This window comes from Chanos chanos, chromosome 5 (genome assembly GCF_902362185.1).
Source record: "Chanos chanos chromosome 5, fChaCha1.1, whole genome shotgun sequence".
In the NCBI taxonomy this organism is placed as follows: Eukaryota; Metazoa; Chordata; class Actinopteri; order Gonorynchiformes; family Chanidae; genus Chanos; species Chanos chanos.
In genome coordinates, this window is record NC_044499.1 from 26,941,013 (window position 1) to 26,959,746 (window position 18,734).

The 18,734-nt window shown below is 41.5% G+C and overlaps 1 protein-coding gene across 1 annotated transcript; it reads right to left on the bottom strand.

Annotated features, from left to right (window-relative positions):
• Positions 1–260: 260 nt before the first annotated feature.
• On the bottom strand, positions 261–18,310 carry LOC115812353 (histamine H3 receptor). The gene is made up of 3 exons (XM_030774833.1): positions 18,067–18,310; positions 16,123–16,289; positions 261–1,046 (listed from the first exon to the last, which is right to left on the bottom strand). Exons 1-3 carry the CDS (start codon positions 18,308–18,310, stop codon positions 261–263), a joined length of 1,197 nt encoding a protein of 398 aa, XP_030630693.1.
• Positions 18,311–18,734: the final 424 nt, after the last annotated feature.

An 18,734-nucleotide genomic window follows, 5' to 3' on the forward strand; every position in this document is an offset into this window, starting at 1 on the left:
TTTATACGTCACTTGTCCTCACCCTTTCCACTGTAAAAACATGAAGGACTGTTATTCAGTATTCAAAATACTTTCATCAGAACTCTCATTTTCTCTCCCCCCCCCTTGCCCCCACCCCCCTCCTCAAAACTACAGTATCCTACGAAAACATCTTGTTCATCTTACATTCTTAAATTGTTCTTTTCTTTTTCATCTCTCTTGGGGACAAAAAAGTCATCGCTGGTCATATGTAAAGTCAATATATGTTGAGAAAGTCATCATTAGTTAGGTGAGGGTGGATCTGGTGGTGGCTGGGTTGACCTGTGCCTTGGGCACAGGATCTTGGCAAAGGCACGACGGAAACTCCTGTGGCATAGAGGGTATAATAATGGGTTAATGGCTGAGTTCAGCCACAAGAGCCAAAATGTTACCTCATACCAGTGATGCTCTACACAGTTCCCCCTGCAGGCTGCACGGATAATCATCAGCAATGTGTATGGTGCCCAGCACACTGCAAACACACAAACAATCACTGCTAGAGATTTGGCAAGTTTCTTATCCTGTGACAAACGGGAGTACTGAGTGCTTCTCACTGACATGCTATTATTTCGTCTAGCAGAGCACGGAGACATTTGGGAGGAGCAAGATCGCACATCTTTCTCTCCATTTTCACAAGCCATCCTCTTGCGGGGCATCACAGAATTTCGGCATAAGAGAAAGTTTAGATGGCTCCTCTCCCCCTGAGCTGGGGCTATGGCTTTAGGTTTTGGAGAGCCAGTGTCAAGTCTACTGCGCAGCCTCCTCCTTCGGATGCTGAGGTAAATGCTAAGGTTGAAGAAGGCCACGGAAATGAAAGGAGAAAAGAACTCAAGAGTGGATGCACAGAGGAGGAAGTACCAGGAATAGTAGAACTCAGCAAAGCACTCGTGTTCTGGCACATGACTCTCTCCGGACACATACTCCCAGAACAGGATCGCCGGACCATAAAGGAGGAAGGCCAGCACCCACACTGCCGCCATCTTGCCAACGGCATGGTTGGTCATTCCTTGCCTGGCACGGTACGACACCTAAATCCAGGGTATGAAAACAAAAAAGGAGAGGAAAAAGACAACATGAAATACAATTATTTTTGTCCTGTTAATTATGATGGTAAATATCCAGAATATTTTCAATTAGTCAGTTTCACACTATCACATTCTCAGCTTACAAAAGCCAAAGTATCGCCATGAAGTTCATTTGAGCTGAGAAATAAGACTATATATATATATATATATATATATATATATATATATATATATATATATGACGCTTTATAATAAGGTGCCATTAAATGGTTAATTAGATATTTACAAGGCATTTGACAACATTAGTAGTTTACATACAAATAGTTTATAAGACACTCAACAAAATGTTGTAACACACATGTTTATTAATGGTAAGCCCATAGTTAATAAAGATGTCAAAAATCCATATAAACTTATAAACATCTAGTTCACTATTTAGAAAGATAATAAATGGCATATAGCACAGTAAGATGATCAACTAATGCATTCACTATGCTTTTTTTTATCAGTTTATTTCATTTTTTTGCAGCCGCCCCCCAATCTAAAACAAGTACTATTCACATTGTATTTACGTTTATAAAGGATGAATAAACATCAATTGCCAATGAACCACACAATGCAATTTAATAGAAATGAAAATTTAATTTTCTTTATTACAAAACACAGTGGATACAAGACCATATGTTTGAACATAGACACAATTTATGATATCAAGCCTGTAAACACATTTTTTTTTCAATAAAAAAAAGGCTTTTCAGGTAAGCATAAGTCATGGAACTGGAAACCTAAGCCATTTAGCATGGGCATATAAGAAAAAAACCCAAAGAAAAACATTTTACCCATTTCAATGAAATGTGTAAAATACACACACACATAAATTGTGTCTACTGAAATGTGTGTGTGTGTGCATATAGAACTTAGCACTAATTCAACAGTCTGAAAAAACAAATCTCTGGCCACAGTCAAGGCATCAAGGTTACATCAACAAGCCAATTTACCAAATTTACTTAACGTGCATCTGGAACAATCTTGCATCAGCCACTTATTATTTCCCGTTCTCAATGGGCAGCAGTTGGCTTGACTTTTTAAAGGCCTGAATGATATCCTTAACACCTGAACTATCATGAATGGCATTTAGACATTTTGTGGGTAAATCACTGAGCTTATCCTTCTTTGAGTGCTGTTCTTTGAGCTCAGCATACTTCTGGGGAGCAGCAATGGCAAGATCTGCAGTTGCAGCATTGCTAACGGTTGTGTTGCGATCCCCTCCCGCAGGCAGTAACCATGGATTTCCCTTTGTTGAAGACCCTCAGCACTCTCTGGTAATGTCCCACAACCTCATGTGGACCATGTGCTGACATTTTGAGAAAGGTAAAGTAGAATTATAACACAATACTTTGTGAATTCAGCTTTGTGAATTCATGTACTTGTCCTGTAGATGAGTTGTGCATTCCCTTAAGTGACATGAAGATGACACAGTTTGTGGGTTATTTTTGGATCCTGTGTATCAGGTTAAGTAAGGCACAGGTCATCAGCCATAAAACTTAATTTTATAATATAAAATATTACAACATTTCTAATTATCCCTTATGACATGACTCTGGTGGCTTCTGCTTCTTTTCCCTCTTTTGTCTCACTCATTTTATTTTTCTTCCCCTTCTTCTTCTTCTTCTTCTTCTTCTTCTTCTTCTTCTTCTTTTTGCCATCATCTTAAGATGGGGACTCTGATGAGGAGTCAGTAGAGGGTGAATAACTTGACTCAGAAGAAATGGACAAATCAGAGGAACTTGACTCTTCAGAGGGCCCAGAGGGTGATTGCTGCTGAACTTGCACAGTCACATCATTTGTAGTGGCGTTTCTTGCTGCTGAACAAAGGAATGAAGAGGAAAAAAAAAACACTTTAGCACTGTTCTATATATATGCATTGTGTATTCTACATATAGGTTGTTTGTTTATGGTGGTGCTGAGGTGAGGTCTGTAATATCAAATAACACCCCTATTTAAGTAATCAAAGTAATCAACTGGATTGGCTGGTTGGAAAATTCACATGCTGGAAATTGGCATGGTGATGCAGCCCTACTACCATTACTACACTGGTTGTTGAGAGCCCTACTGTAGTATCAGTACATTCGAATACCCCATCTATCTTTGACAATAGCCATCGTTAGCTAGTATTGTGTCACAGCCTGCACCTCCATTTTGGACTTTTAGTTTGACATGTCTTTGTGCGCCTGTTCTGTGTCTGTCTCCGCCCCTCACCTGTTCCTGTTTGTCTCATTATTAACTTCGTTCCCCCCTTGTTAATTTTATCCAATCATGTTTGCCCTGTTTAGTTTTCCTCTTGTATTTAAGCCCTTGCATTTCCCCTGTCCATTGTCTATCGTTGTTTGTGTTTTAGAGCACACTGTTATGCTGCACCTTTTTGTTATCGGTTTTGTTCCAGTCTGCAGTTGTATTTTGATCTTCAGTTTGTTAGTAAAGTCCTCCGTTTTGTCACCTCCATCATCGTGTCTTGCACTTGGGTCCTGCACCACACCACCAGCGTGACATATTGCTTACATCACATGTGTCAAAATCTGGTCCTGGAGGGCCAGGGTCCTGCTGGTTTTGTTTTCACCTCTTAGTTACTTAGTTGCTCTTTTAAGAAATCCCTCTCCTTCGATAGCTCTTTTATCATTTCTTGCTGCCATTCTAGTTTTTGCTTGGTCAGCTCCAGCTCATGTTGTTGTTTCTTGACACTGAGTTGAGCAGTTGGGGACCCTGTGGTGGTGCATGAGGATAGTAAAAGAGACCTGTTCAGAGAAAGGGACCCTTTCAATACTATGTTTTGCCAAGCTACTGAATGTAGCTTTCAAGAAGCTTGCTAACCTGGCTAGTGTAAATAGCAGTATCATTTCTCTCATTCGTGAGTGTTAGGTATCCAGCCAGCAAGCCATACTGAACTGGTATGGGACATGCTTTGTTCTGTATTTTTGAGTCAATTCAGTGCAAATCTATGGAAGAGAAATGTTACAGCTCAGACTATAAAACAGCGATTTGTACGAGATAGGCTGAGAGAGAGCAGCAGGGTTTCCTCCTGTCTGTCATGTTCCACTACCCAAACAGAGAATGCACTTCTCATTGGTCGTGAGTCACGACAATCATGCAGCAGCTGTTTTATGGAAGGTTAGCTGATGTCACGCCGGTGGAGTGGTGCAGGACCCAAGCACAAGACACGAAGGTTGTGGTGACAAAAAGGAGGACTTTACTTGCAAAATGAAGATAAAAATACAGGTGCAAACTGGAACAAAACCAATAACAAAAGGTGCAACCTAACAGTGCGCATATAAACACAAACAACGATAGACAAAGGACAGGTGAAACACAAGGGCTTAAATACAAGAGGAAAACTAAACAGGGCTAACATGATTGGATGAAATTAACAAGGGGGGGAACGAGGTTAATAAATTCAACAAACAGGATCAGGTGAGTGGTGGAAACACACAAGGAACAGGAGCACAAGACATTTCAAACTAAAAGTCCAAGGATGAGGTGCAGGCTGTGACAGCTGACAACAAGCATAGATAATTCATTTTAGACACGTTTACGAATGTTGACACTCATCGAGTGCACAGGAAACTAGTGGGAAATTACTTGTTGATTTCCCCTGGTTCAGCCTTTTCATAGGTGTCAATCACACCTTAGGCATGATGTGATCTTCAATTCCTATAATGTTGATATATTGTTTCCATACAGTGATACAAGACTGTTATAATGTTTACTTTATTGTTTGGTAATGTAACGTTTATTTTTTGTCAATGGTTATGTTTACTGGCTGGCTAATTAAGTCTAAAATAACAGCGCTAGATCTTTGATATAGCCTATGTATCTATGCTTATACGACAGTGACGAAGCTGTGTCAGTGCTGGTCTTTTCCATTTAAATTCAGTTTATGTCTTTCTGCATTTAAGTGACTTGTTAACTTAAGTTACCCATTCAGAGTTAACATACCTACCTACTAAGTATCTCAGTCTACAGCAAGAAAAAAAAAATTGTGATTAACCAATTACTTGGTATGTTTTCTTTGTGGAAGGTTAAGAACATGGTCAGACAGGGGAAGACAGGGACATGTTGCACTGATGTTCAGAGAAAGTGGAATTCGAGGACAAGAAAGAATGTAGGACAAAGTAAAATCAAACAAATAAATTTCAAATATCACACAGCATCTCACCATTATGCAAGCTGCACAAGTCCCTCCACTTCAACCCAGAAAGAAAACGCAAACGCAAACCCTAACCTATTCAGATCTCACCAAGAATTTAAAAACAGTGTAAACACCTCTGTGATGGCTCCCCATTTTCAGCTCCCAACAAACGTCCTCCTGCAGATATGTTACAGAGCAAGTGAAGAGAGTGCCTCTGTAAGCCACAGTGAGAGAGAATCACCCTTTGACCCCTTCTTGCCTCACAATGAAGTTAGTGTGTCAGAAATGTGCCGCTTTTTGTGTTGCTTTTATGAATTTTAGCCTAGAGAATCTTGATAGGTTGACACAGGAAACAGACATGCAGAGCAAATCCCAAGTATGGCATGATGCCAGGAAAACAGGGATTACAGCCACTACAGCAAAACGCTGCAAAACTGACCCCAAAAAGTTCCTTAACGAACACTTGTTTCCTACATTTAAAGGAAACTCTGCCACCAAGCATGGCACTGATAATGAGGAAAGAGCCATTTGGCTTATGAAAAACAGAGGGCATAATGTTCAGAAAGGGGTCTTTTCTGATCAGCTATGGTTGACAGCCAGCCCAGATGGGATTACTGATGCTTCACAGCTCCTAGAGGTAGCTGGCAAACTGTGCAAGAAGTACCTTCAATTGGTGAAGATGGAGTGAGTTGAAATACTAAGAAAGAAGGGACTAGAAACATTAACTGTTGTGATAGTTAGGGTTTTTTGTTTGTTTGTTGTATGACTGAATACTCTTACTCACTTTTTAGAAATGTATTTTTTCATAGGATTTACCTTAAACTGTTGTATGTAATTACTATGACACTGATTGAATATGTAAGGAGTTTTTTATTTACTGAACTCCTTTCATACCAATCAACAAAGACTCACATTCACCGAAAATTAAGATATACACAGAATGATTGTATGTTGTGAATAGGTTTGAATAAGATTAAACACTACTTGAATATTCCCCCCCTAGAATTGCAACCTTGTCGTGGTGGAAGGGTTTGTGGGCCTCTGTGATCCTGGGAGCTGTGCTGCCTGGAGCATGCAGTTCTTGGTAGGGTCACCCAAGGCAGAGAGGTCCTAGGTGAGGGGCCAGACAAAAAGTGATTCTTAAAGCCCCTATGAACAGCACCCACAAAGAAACAGGCACCTCGTCCGGAATAGGGAGACCGGGGCCCCCTCCTGGAGCCAGGCCTGGGTGGGGAGCTCGTAGGCGAGCTCCTGTTGGCCGGATCTGCCACAGGGTCCGGCTGGGCTCAGGCCAAATGAGCCACTTGGGGCTGCCCTCTCGTGAGCTCACCACCTGCGAGGGGAGAAATAGGGGCTGGGTGTGATGCCACATGGGTGGCGGGTTGAGGCGAGGGCTGTACAGAAACTGGCTTTTGGTACATGGAATGTCATCTCTCTGGGGGGAAGGAGCCGGAACTTGTGCGGGAGATGGAGCGATATCAACTAGATATAGTTGGGCTCCCTTCTACGCACAACCTTGGCTCTGGAACCAAACTCCTGGATGGGGGCTGGACTCTATCCTTCTGCAGAGCTGCCCGGGGTGAGAGGCGACGGGCAGGTGTGGGGTTACTTGTTAGCCCCCAACTGAGCACCGCTTTGTTGGAGTTTGTCCCAGTGAACGAAAGGGTCACCTCACTGCAACTTCAGGTTACAGGGGGAAATCTCTGACTGTCGTGATGGTGTAGCCTGGAGTACCCAGCCTTCCTAGAGACACTGGAAAGTGTCCTAGTGAAGACACCATCTGGGGACTCTGTAGTTCTACTGGGAGACTTCAATGCTCACGTCGGCAATGACGGAGAGACTTGGAGGGGAGTGATTGGGAGGAATGGCCTACCTGATTTGAAACCGAGTGGTGCTTTGTTGTTGCACTTCTGTGCGAGCCATGGATTGTCCATAACGAACACCATGTTTGAGCATAAGGCTACTTATAAGTGTACCTGGTACCAGAGCTCCTTAGGCTAACAGTTGATGATCGACTTTGCAGTCGTCTCATCAGACCAGCGGCGGGGGAAGCTGCTGGACAGACCAGGTAATCCCAAGCGCATGGTGAGGGTGAATTGGGGATGCTCTGGCTGAGGACTCTGTCCAGAAGGTCTTCAACTCATACCTCTGGAGGAGCTTCTCCCTGATCCTGAGGGTAGGTTGGAGACATGGATTCCGAATGGACCCTGTTCAAAGCCTCCATTGCTGAAGCGGCAGCTATGAGCTGTGGCCAGACGGTCGTCGGTGCCTGTCATGGTGGCAACTCAGGGAAGCCGTGAGGGAAGCTGTCAGACTGAAGAAGGAGGCCCTCCGGGCTTGGCTAGCTCAGGGGACTCTGGAATTGCCTGAGAAGTACCAGCACACGAAAAGGACTGCAAAGATGGCGGTCATGGAAGCAAAAACTCGGGTATGGGAGAAGTTTGGGGAAGCCATGGAAAAGCACTTTTGGTTGGCCTCAAAGAACTTCTGGCAAACCGTCAGGCGACTCAGGAGGGGTAGGCAGGGCCCTGTCCAGGCTGTTCTCGGCAGGGATGGGGAGGTTCTGACCGCGACTGAGGATGTGGTCAGACGGTGGAAGGAACACTTTGAGGAGCTCCTAAACCCGACTGACATACCCTCCGCAGAGGAGGCAGGGCCAGAAGATTCAGGAGGGCTGCCACCCATCTCTCTGGCAGAGGTCACTGAGGCAGTTAGGAAACTCCGCAGTGGCAAGGCATGGATGAGATCCGCCCTAAAACACTGAAGGCTTTGAATGTTGTTGGGCTGTCGTGGCTGACACGTCTCTTCAATCTTGCGTGGGAGTCAGGGACAGTGCCTGTGGAGTGGCAGACCATTTTCAAAAAAGGGGACTGGAGAGTGTGCTCCAATTATCGGGGTATCACACTGCTCATCCTTTCTGGAAAAGCCTACTCCAGGGTACTGGAAAGGAGACTGTGCCCGATTGTCGAACTTCGGATCCAGGAGGAACAATGTGGATTCCGTCCTGGCCATGGAACAGCGGATCAGCTGTTCACTCTTGCACAGATACTGGAGGGATCATGGGAGTTTGCCAATCCAGTCTACATGTGTTTTGTGGATCTGGAGAAGGCTTACGATCATGTTCCCTGGGGTGTCCTGTGGGGGGTACTGCAGGAGTATGGGGTGCCAGGTTCGCTGTTACGAGCCATTCTGTCCCTGTATAACCGCAGTGAGAGCTGCATCCGTATTCTCGGCACAAAGTCAAACTTGTTCCCAGTGAGTGTTGGACTCCGTCAGGGCTGTACCCTATCTCCAATCTTCTTCTTGATTTTCATGGACAAGATTTCAAGGCACAGTCGGGGTGAGGAGGGTGTCCAGTACAGTGGCCTCAGGATTGCGTCTCTGCTTTTTGCAGATGATATGGTTCTGTTGGCCTCATCAAACTGTGCGATTGGGATGAGGATCAGCACCCCCAAGTCCGAGGCCATGGTCCTATGCTGGAAAAAGCTGGCTTGCCCCCTCCGAGTTGGGACTGAGTTACTGCCTCAAGTGGAGGAGTTCAAGTATCTCAGGGTCTTGTTCACAAGTGAGGGTAAAATGGAGCGGGAGATTGACAAGCGGATTGGGGCGGTGGCGGCAGTCATGCGGTCGTTGTCGTGGTGAAGAAGGAGTTGAGTCAGAAGGCAAGGCTTTCAATTTACCAGTCGATCTTTGTTCCAACCCTCACCTATGGTCACAAGCTCTGGGTAGTGACTGAAAGAATAAGATCGCAGATACAAGCGGTGGAAATGAGTTTCCTCCGCAGGGTGGCTGGGCGCACCCTTAAGGATGGGGTGAGGAGCTCAGTCACCCGGGAGGAGCTCGGACTAGAGCCGCTGCTCCTCTGCATTGAAAGGAGCCAGTTGAGGTGGTTCAGGCACCTAGTCAGGATGCCTCCTGGGCGTCTCCCTGTGGAGGAGGAGCTGGTGGATGTAGCTGGGGAAAGGGACATCTGGGCTACCCTCCTCAGCCTGCTGCCACCATGACCTGGTCCCGGATAAGTAGCAGAAAATGATATGATGATACTATTTGAATATTAATGTCTTTACACAAACAAATCAATTCTGTACCATTCTGTTCACATCAGCTGGCAAGGAGAGCCTTTTCCTCTATGTATATAATGCTGAAATGCATAAAAGGTTTTCAAGAAAACTGGTGACATTGACAGTGCAAATATGAATACTTGTAATACAAAAGTATTCCACTTTATGTTTACATAAAAATTACATTACATCCATTGTCATTTTAAGCTGTTTTTGAGACAACATTCTGACCTTCATCTCGCAGGCACATTTCCTAGAACAGTGGTTCTTAACTCCAGTTCTGAGGGCCCACTGTCCTGCACGTCTTTGTTTTAACCCTCCTAAGCTCAGTACTGACACACCTGATTCCACTGATCAGTTATCATCAAGCCCTTGATTTGCTCAATGAACTGTGATAATGAAGAATTAAAACAAAGACATGCAAGACAGTGGGCCCTCAGGACTGGAGTCGAGAACTTCTGTCCTAGAGGACACTTTCACAAATCACCCTATTTCCTTGAAATAAGGTCCCCTCTAAGATTCACCATACTAGCACAAATGATCAGTATTTTATATGCTTTGGGGATGAGTGTGATAGGCACTGTTTGTGAGAGGATTTTGTAAACTTTCAGTGTCCTGATTGCTCTTTCCACATGAATCTGAACATTTGCAATTCACCTGGTGCTAGTGACCTCATCATAGGTAAGCTGGCTACCCCTGCATGTGAAAGCTGGAATGACCAAGGTCACTTTGCATTCCTCCAATAAGTCGCAAATAGCAAATCCACAGTCTGCCATGACTTCATCCCCAGGCTGTAGGTAATCTAGGAGGCCAGAGTCCTGCAGTATAAATTTGTCACTGTACCTGCCTCCATAGGCATCTGAGATGAACATGATCAATCCATAAGCAGCTATTGCCACATGATATTTAATAGTGTTGCTGGTATGGTAATGACTGTAGGAGGCACTTCACGAGTTCAGATTCTTGGCTTTCTGAAGCAAACTCTCTGAACAATCAATGATGCACGTGGTCTTGGGGAACCACTGTGTAAATGCAGGTGGCATGGTCAAAGAGATTGTTGGTAACCATGGCACTAGACTTTTGCAATGCTCAGCCATTATATCAATCCACAGCCCCACAATTTTGCTTGCCAGATGCTGTGACACTCCATAACGATGTGCCAGATCTGCCATGACTAGGTTAAGCCTCAGTTTCATCAGGATTTGGTCCACTGGATGCACTGATATTGAAACTGGAGCAAAAGTCTTGAGGCACTCAACCAGGGCCTGAAATGACAGCAAAGGGAGACCAGTGTAGAGGAAACAGTCAGCAGAGTTGGTAACCAGTCTGTCTGTAACTGGGCTCTTGCTTGGTACTGGATCTGGTGTGCTGCTGTTCTGCAAAGGGCATCATCTAGCAGTCGATGGAAAGAGAACCACCATGTACAGGGGCACTGCGCTTTCTTGAGCAGTTTATGGTCGAATCATTGCTGTTGTAGCCACATATTTAGTTTCACTCGCCTGTTACAGCTGCGAACTGCACACATTGTCTCAGAACTCCACAGAGACATTTCACAGAAAATGAAACGGTGAATGAAACGGTAATTAAACTAGCAAACTACCTAAATTTGATCAGCTTCACTAAAAACAGTGAACACTTCCCAACCATGACACTTCCCAACCAGAAATTCCGCACACATCTCATTACACAGAGGCTTTGTCAGAAATACTGTGGATGGAGTTGGTTAATCTGTCACAGGTAGACTCACTCAGTTTGCATCTGAATGCCTGTTCAAGTGTGGCTTGACAAGACTGATTGCTCACAGTAGCATCAGGGGCTAAACGAGGTCTGACCTCCAAGTTCACTGCTAAGTGCTTTGTGTTAAGGTGATACTTCACGCTTGAACAGACAAAAGGTCTGCTGTGTAAACTGTCTATTAAAGAAGTCTCCAGGTCCATTACAAGTGTTCTGAATGAGGAGAGAGCAACATACTGATATCATGCAGAGGTAATCAAATTAAAGCACATGTAACAAACACTGTGCAGCGGAATAAAATGAACCTAAATTTAAAAAGAGGAAGCGATTTCCAGAAATTCATACATTGTTTATATTAAGCTGTTACACAGGAGGATTGATACAAAAATCACAAAAATAGATAAATAAAAATAAAATGGGCAAGTTAGGTAACTGTTGTTATTAGCGGAGTGATTTATATATGGATTATTTCCTGTCAAATCAGATAAGGTTGTTGCAGCTCTGTCTCCGATTTTGTTCAAATCTTGTCTAGATCATGAATGGGTCCCAAAATCAAGGCCTGTAAAATATTTCTGTTCAAATTCTATGTTTTCATATTTTTTCAGCCCTTGTTATTATTTCATTTTTATAGCCTCAAAAACGCCTTATCTGGGAGGCCAAGTTTGGGCATTAATATCTGGCCAAGAATTGTTCCTAGCCTCATCAAACTTTGTAGGATGGAAGACAAACGTGGTTTCTGTATGCCAAAACCATTAAAAGCTTGCACTGCATGCCATTTTATTTTTATAATGTCCTAGATTTGGAGAAAAAAAAGTGCAAAATTCCTAAACAAGAGTGACATTGAGGGCACTACAAACCCACATTTTTGCACCAATATTATAACAAGGTGTGGTACCATATTTTGGTCATTTTGGTCATAGGACCAAAATGGTAGATGGGGTAGCTAGTAGGAACATAAAAATGTACATGGAAACTGACGTATTATTATTGTGGGTACAAAATTGGTGCAAAAAGTGAGTTTATAATACCCTCAATATCACCCTCATTTAGGAATTTTGCACTTTTTTCCAAATAGGCATGCAGTACAAACTTTTAATGGCTCAGTCATACTGAAAAAATGTTTGTCTTCCATCCTACAAAGTTTGGTGAGGGTGGGAATAATACTTTGCAAGATATTAATGCCCAATCATGGCTTCCCAGATAAGGTATTTTTGTGAGTGTAAAAATGAAAAAAAAAAAAATATAAAAACACTGGAATGGAACAAAAATATCTTATAGGCCTTACTTTTGGGGCCCAAACATTATATATCTGAGATGGTGCTGCAACCACTTTCCTGGATTCTGTCGGATTTTTTATATATATATATATATATATATATATATATATATATATATATATATAAATCCCCCCTTGCAGTTGTGGGCAGTCTTCTTTCCGCTCCAAACTTGGGTCCTCTGCACAATATCTTAGCTGTTCCTAGGACTGCGTTCTTCTGGACAGAGATCTCAGATGTTCTTCCTGGGATCTGCTGGAATCACTCTCCCAGTTTGGGGGTCACAGCTCCAAGTGTTCCGATTACCATGGGGACCACTATTACCTTCACCTTCCACATCTTTTCTAGCTCTTCTTTCAGCCCTTGGTATTTCTCGAGCTTCTCGTGTTCCTTCTTCTTGATGTTGCTGTCGCTTGGGACTGCTATGTGTATCACTACGGCTTTCTTCTCCTGCTTGTCCTCCACTACTATGTTCGGACTCTCAGTCATGTGCGCCTGGGTTGCTTTGGAAAGCAGTCAGGTGGGCATTCTGGGATCCAGTTAGACAGATATTAAGGGATCCAGTGAGACACGCATTCTGGGATCCAGTGAAACAGGCATTCAGGGATCCAGCTAAACAGACATTCAGGGATCCAGTTAGACAGACATCCATAGATCCAGAGACGGCTATTCTGGGATCCCATTAGAGATGTCTGGTTGAATCATAATGGTCATAACAGGTACTCTAAGAACATTTCACAATTTTCTTTATTAAACAAAAAAGAACACACACCAGACGCAGGAGCAGTAGGCAGCCTTCCTTGGCGAGCGCCCGGGGAGCACTGTTAAGTCAGGCAAGATAATATGAGTTACAGCCACAGAATTTACCAAGAATTATGCGACAGCCATACAAACCATCCAGACTGCAGCAGTCACGCGTGCAAAAAACAGTTCAGTTATTTGTGTCTCCCCTTGATCAAACAAACAGACCTCACCCTACAGAGTATCTTTGGAAAGAAAGGGTTGGCTGTTTGCTGTTGTCATAATAATAATAATAATAATAATAATAATAATAATAATAATAATATTTATTTAGAGCCCAATATCACTATTTATAGTCTCAAAGGGCTTTACATGTCTATAACAAAGTCAAATCAAAATTATATCATGCATAAGTTCGAGAAAATAGATAAGTCTTTAAATCATCCAGTCTGCAACAGCTGGAGTGATGTTATCACATCAGCATGGACCAACAGTTCTTAAAGTTCTTACAAACTTGTGGAAAGTATGGCTGTTATGGAGGCATGGGGAGTCTGACATAGCACTAGATGGTCGTACCTAATAAACTGGCTACTGAGTTGAAATAGTTCTTTATAGCATCTACACAAAAATATTAATGCCTAACTCTGAGAAACTAGTCTGGAACCTAAATAGTTTATTGATATTAATATGTATGATGAACAGAATTTTTTTGTTGTTGCTGTTGGGGAGATCTTGAGGACATGCTTTATATTCTGAATACGTTTTGTTTTTGGTTTCCAAGACACTTCTTTAGATGCCAGGACCATACAAAACACAATATTTTACATTGCCATATTTTTGAACTACACTAACACACACACACACACACACACACACACACACACACACACACCTTGCATGCTAGGTTCTGGGAATCCTCTACTGACCTCCATTAGTTGACTTCCATTACACCAAAAGTAAAGAATAACAACTTAACCCTAACGTTAACATTAACACTAACACTAACATAAACACTAACACTAGTCCTAACCCTGACTGAAAACACTTTCAAACTTTAGTTTAATCAAGGTGTCCCCACTGGAATGATGCACTATCAAATGTCCTCCTAAGTTGGCAAAACAAGCACACACGTACGTACACACACACAAAGGCACACAAAAAAGACACACACATGAACAGGTGCATCCCAAAGGGCACCACTTCTGTTTCTTGCTATTGGAACAAAATGTTTTCTGGCAAAAATGTATTTTGTTCTCTGTCTTTGGTGTCCTTTTGATTGAGGTTGCAGTTGATGGCAGAGTGAGCTAGACAAATTTCTTTGATCAAAGGGAATGGTGTGCCAGATTAAAGGTGGGGATTACACTGGGTTTATTTGCATTCATTGCTCTGATGTTTAGTGTTTGTGCAGGAAAACAAAGTGCATCATTGTGTGGGAGACTCTTGGTTGGTTGGGCTGTCTGAACTTAAATGATTGAAAGCTTTGAAGCTTTGGTAACACTTTCCTCTTGCCTAGTAACAGTCATATTCATCATAAACATGTGGGCTAGGTGGTTGTCTTGCAAATGTGCCCGAAACTAAAGCAGGTTAGCTTAACTTCATTTTTATGGGTTTAAGTAAATTGGTAAATACATGAAATTCAAGGAGGTGTTTTTGTTTGCGTGTTTATTTGTTTTTGTTTTGTGTTTTCTTTTTTTAATGAAGATTTTGTTGTGGTTTTGATTAATTCAATTAGAATAGAGAGAAAATGGATAATTGTCCCAAACTGACTGTGATGTCCCATTCCAAACTTTTGCTTTGGTTGTTCCTTTTTATGTTAGTCAAAATATAATTGAGTGATGTCATCTTATCATTCTGATGTTTCTTTCTCCACAGTTAAGTAGAGACATAAATCAGTATTTACAGAGACATCCAATGAAATGTACGGAAAAAAGGAGTAAACATCCTCCAGATAGATAGATGTGCTTTACAAAACTTCACTGTCATTATTATGCATAATAGGCATAATAGTCTGAACTGTTAAACACTTTGGAGAGGCAAGTACAAAGTCCTATGAGCCATGTAAAGATTTAAGTCTCTACAGATTCAAGTTACTAAGGAATCTCATTTCGATTACAGGCTACTTCTTTCTAAAGCTGGGTAAGGATATTTTTCATTTTTCCAGTCTGAAAGAAAATAAGGGTTATCTTGGATTCCTGTTCTACACAGTTTAAAACCTACCCAGGAATAACACAATAGTCAACCCCAAGTTCCATTACTTTTAGCAGTTGAAGATCTGTGAAATTCTGTGAAAAGATGGAGCTCTTCTCCATGTGGCATCATGACCCTCTGTTTATGTAGTTAGTCACAAAATCTAGTGGGTGATCTGACTCTTTTATCACTCCAGCTGAACACTAAGTATCTGCTACTATTGTTACTTCCTGCAAGCCTACATGCATGTGTCCTGTGAACATGAATAAAATAGCAAGTCCTCAAGGCTTGGTGTTTGACCGCTGCTTCTCTCATTGAATATGCTATCTCTCCATGATATTATACATAACAGTAATATTACCCTCTTACATTGACAACATGCAACTGTATACTTATCAGTTAAGCCCAAGAGGTTGCTCAGTTCTCCAAGATAGATGGCTAAAATACATGCTGTAAATAACTACCTGTTTTATTTTACTCAACTTAATATGGATTAAGAAATAATGTAATTTGACACTTCCCATCTTTTGATCTAGCTGCATTTACCTAAAAAAATTTAGTGTTGCATATAACAATCTTGGCTATGTGGAACTGCATGTGAAGCTAAACAAACTCCTTTTTCTTTATGTAAATGACAGTTTCTATAAATGGATTTATAGATGTTCAGTCAATCCATGTGATATTCACCACCTATGCTTTAAAATGAGAATACAATGAAGAGAAAATGACAGAAAGGTGAACCTTTCCAATAATAATAATAATAATAATAATAATAATAATAATAATAATAATAATATCTTACACCACAGAAAGACATCACTAATACCAAAAATGTTTGTGTTGAGTAGGCTAAAGTTATTTTGTCACCAACACTTGTAAGATGAAGAGTCCCCACTCACCGCTCTAGTAACTGACAAGAAGCGATCGTAGCTGATGAGAACAATATTGAAGACAGAGGCAGTGCAGAGCATGTAGTCCATAACCAGCCACATCTTACAGATACCTTTACCCAACATCCATTTGCCAGTCAAGATGTAGGGAATGTACACAGGGATACAGAGGGCACCTGGAATCATGGATGTTGTTTTAATAACTTAATGAAAACCATACACCTAGCAAGCTACACAACAATTGAAGAGCTAAGAGGAAATATAGTTTCCCCTATTTTAAATTGAGTAGTGAATGGTGAAATGTTCACAGCAACAACAACAACAAAAGCACTGTAGTGTACTTTATTGTGTGGGTGATACATGGATGTTTTTTACTCAAGTGAACAAAATACTTTAATGGATGAAGTGATTCACATGTTTTGTCTGGCTTCTGGAGCTCCCACCAAGACAGTCTTTGTTCAAGACAGTCTTTGTTCATCAAGGGTCTCATTTGAAGACTACTGCATACTCTACAGCAGCACATATTAACTACTGATTAATTTATACCAACTAAAAAACAGACCATTCAATAATCTACAACAGTACATACTAACTGCTGATTAATTTATGCAACTAAGAAATGGACAATTCAGTATCCCACACCACCATATGCTACAAACCAATTCATTTGTGAAGAAGCTGTATTGAACTGGGAATCACTTGGAGGCTGAATGAGTCCCTTTAATGTTATTAATTTATTAATAAACGACATCTGCACACACTCCACCGTTTAAAAGATCTCAGCATTAATAGGGCAAAAGTGAGAAGGACCAACAGCATCTGTCTACAATTAGAAGGCATATCTGCATGCCGTTTTTGTTTTGGCATGAAGATCTTTTTGAGGAAGGTTTGAATGTGCTTGTCTTCACTTATCCTCTTTTGTCTTCTCTTCTTGTTCTCTGTATTGTCTACATCAGAGCTGCTGACACCTAAGACAACCTGCTGCTATTCAAGATCTGTTCAGTAGCATACTGAATGTCGCTGCCAAAGAGAGAAGACGTCGCTTTTCTTTCAGCAATTATATTTCAGTAATTCATCCAGATGGGGAGATTATACCGCTAATCATCACTCTTATTTTTATCTATGTATTTATTTATTTGTTGTGCTTTTGCAGAAATGTTGAGATTTACCAATTTAAATAGAATAAATATCACATTAGTTTAACAGTAGTAGAGAACCATCAGTAGAGGAAAAGTTCATCAGGGTAACTGCAAATGTCAGACATCCGATAACCAGCAAAAGATGCTTGTAATTTTTATTTTTAATTCCACTTTTTAAATGAGTGTAACTGTTGAGAGCTTGCTCTGAGAGTGTCTTTTACTCCTCATGTTGTGGTAAAGCCTTGGATTAAAATTCTGATTTGCGTATTACGGGAAAACTGTTGTAACCTGATAATAAAATGAATTTTTGAATCCTGTAAGGCCCAGGTCCTTACACTGTTTCCACATTCTTTAGCCTACACTGTTTCCACAGTGAATAAGTGGTGATAGTTGCTCTGAATTGTCCATTTACCCATTTAAGCATTAAACATAGCTAATTTCGTGTAGATATTCAAGCTATTGAATATGTAGGCAATGGACGAAATAAGTTAGTTTGAGTAAAGTTTCTACGAAATTATTACATATTACAGATTACATTCCTTTTCACATTATGTCACAACAGAGTGATCCTCCATAATCCACAAATGTTACTGTCGATTCCGTTTATCGAATGCCAGCGATTTACGTTTTCATTTATTCATTTAACAGATGCTTTTATCCAAAGCGACTTCCAAGAAAAGGCCAAGACAGGTCACTGATTTGGGGAATAGTATCTTCAATGATCACAGAACAAACACCCTCAAAAATTAACATTACATCAGGAGCTGGATGTGACGCTGCCATTCTTTGGACGGAAACAGACATTTATACTCACCGACAAGGAAATCCGAAATGGCCAAGTTTAATAAAAAGTAGTTGCTTTGTCTCCTCAGACTTTTGTCCATCTTGAAGGCAAAAATAACCAGGGCATTCCCCAACACCGTTAAGAGAACCAAAGTCACCATCATGACAACGAGAACCACCAATACAGGCGCGGCGAAAGCGACACTATTTCTGGTCCTGCCAGAGTTACTGTAATGAACCGTTGTCGAGTTCGAGGCAAATATATAATTAGCCATGATTTTCGCAATCAACAGCACCCTGAGTATTCCAATACTACCGGCAGTCTTCGCCGAAACTCCATCTAAAACTAGACTGCGAGTAAGAGGAAGAATGAAGAGCCAGAGAGAGACAAACTCGTGGTTCATCCACAGTTTATATGCTTTACAGCAAATGTTTTGAATGCATTTGATGGCAAATGCAGCTCACTCTTGTTGTCATCTCATAGGTACCTCTCGGTCCAAGGAAGATGCAAAGGATGAGCCGAATAGAAAGATTCGGTCTACTCTTTTAAGTGCCGTGTCTTCCTATGACGCTCCTTCGTCTCAGTAACACTAACGCAACCTGAAGATCATTATATCATACCAGACAAATCGTCTTTCCTTCTGATCTTTATTTTCCGAGGAGCAACAGTTATATTGCAGTAACGATGTCTTAAATAAC

What these genes read in the sequence shown, in the direction of transcription:
- LOC115812353 (XM_030774833.1), bottom strand. Translation starts at nt 18,310, where the DNA reads ATGGCTAATTATATATTTGCCTCGAACTCGACAACGGTTCATTACAGT. An exon ending in CATTTCGGATTTCCTTGTCG is followed by an intron (nt 16,290 to 18,066) that starts GTGAGTATAAAT and finishes CCATGATTCCAG; the next exon opens with GTGCCCTCTGTATCCCTGTG. An exon ending in TCTTGTCAGTTACTAGAGCG is followed by an intron (nt 1,047 to 16,122) that starts GTGAGTGGGGAC and finishes CCCTGGATTTAG; the next exon opens with GTGTCGTACCGTGCCAGGCA.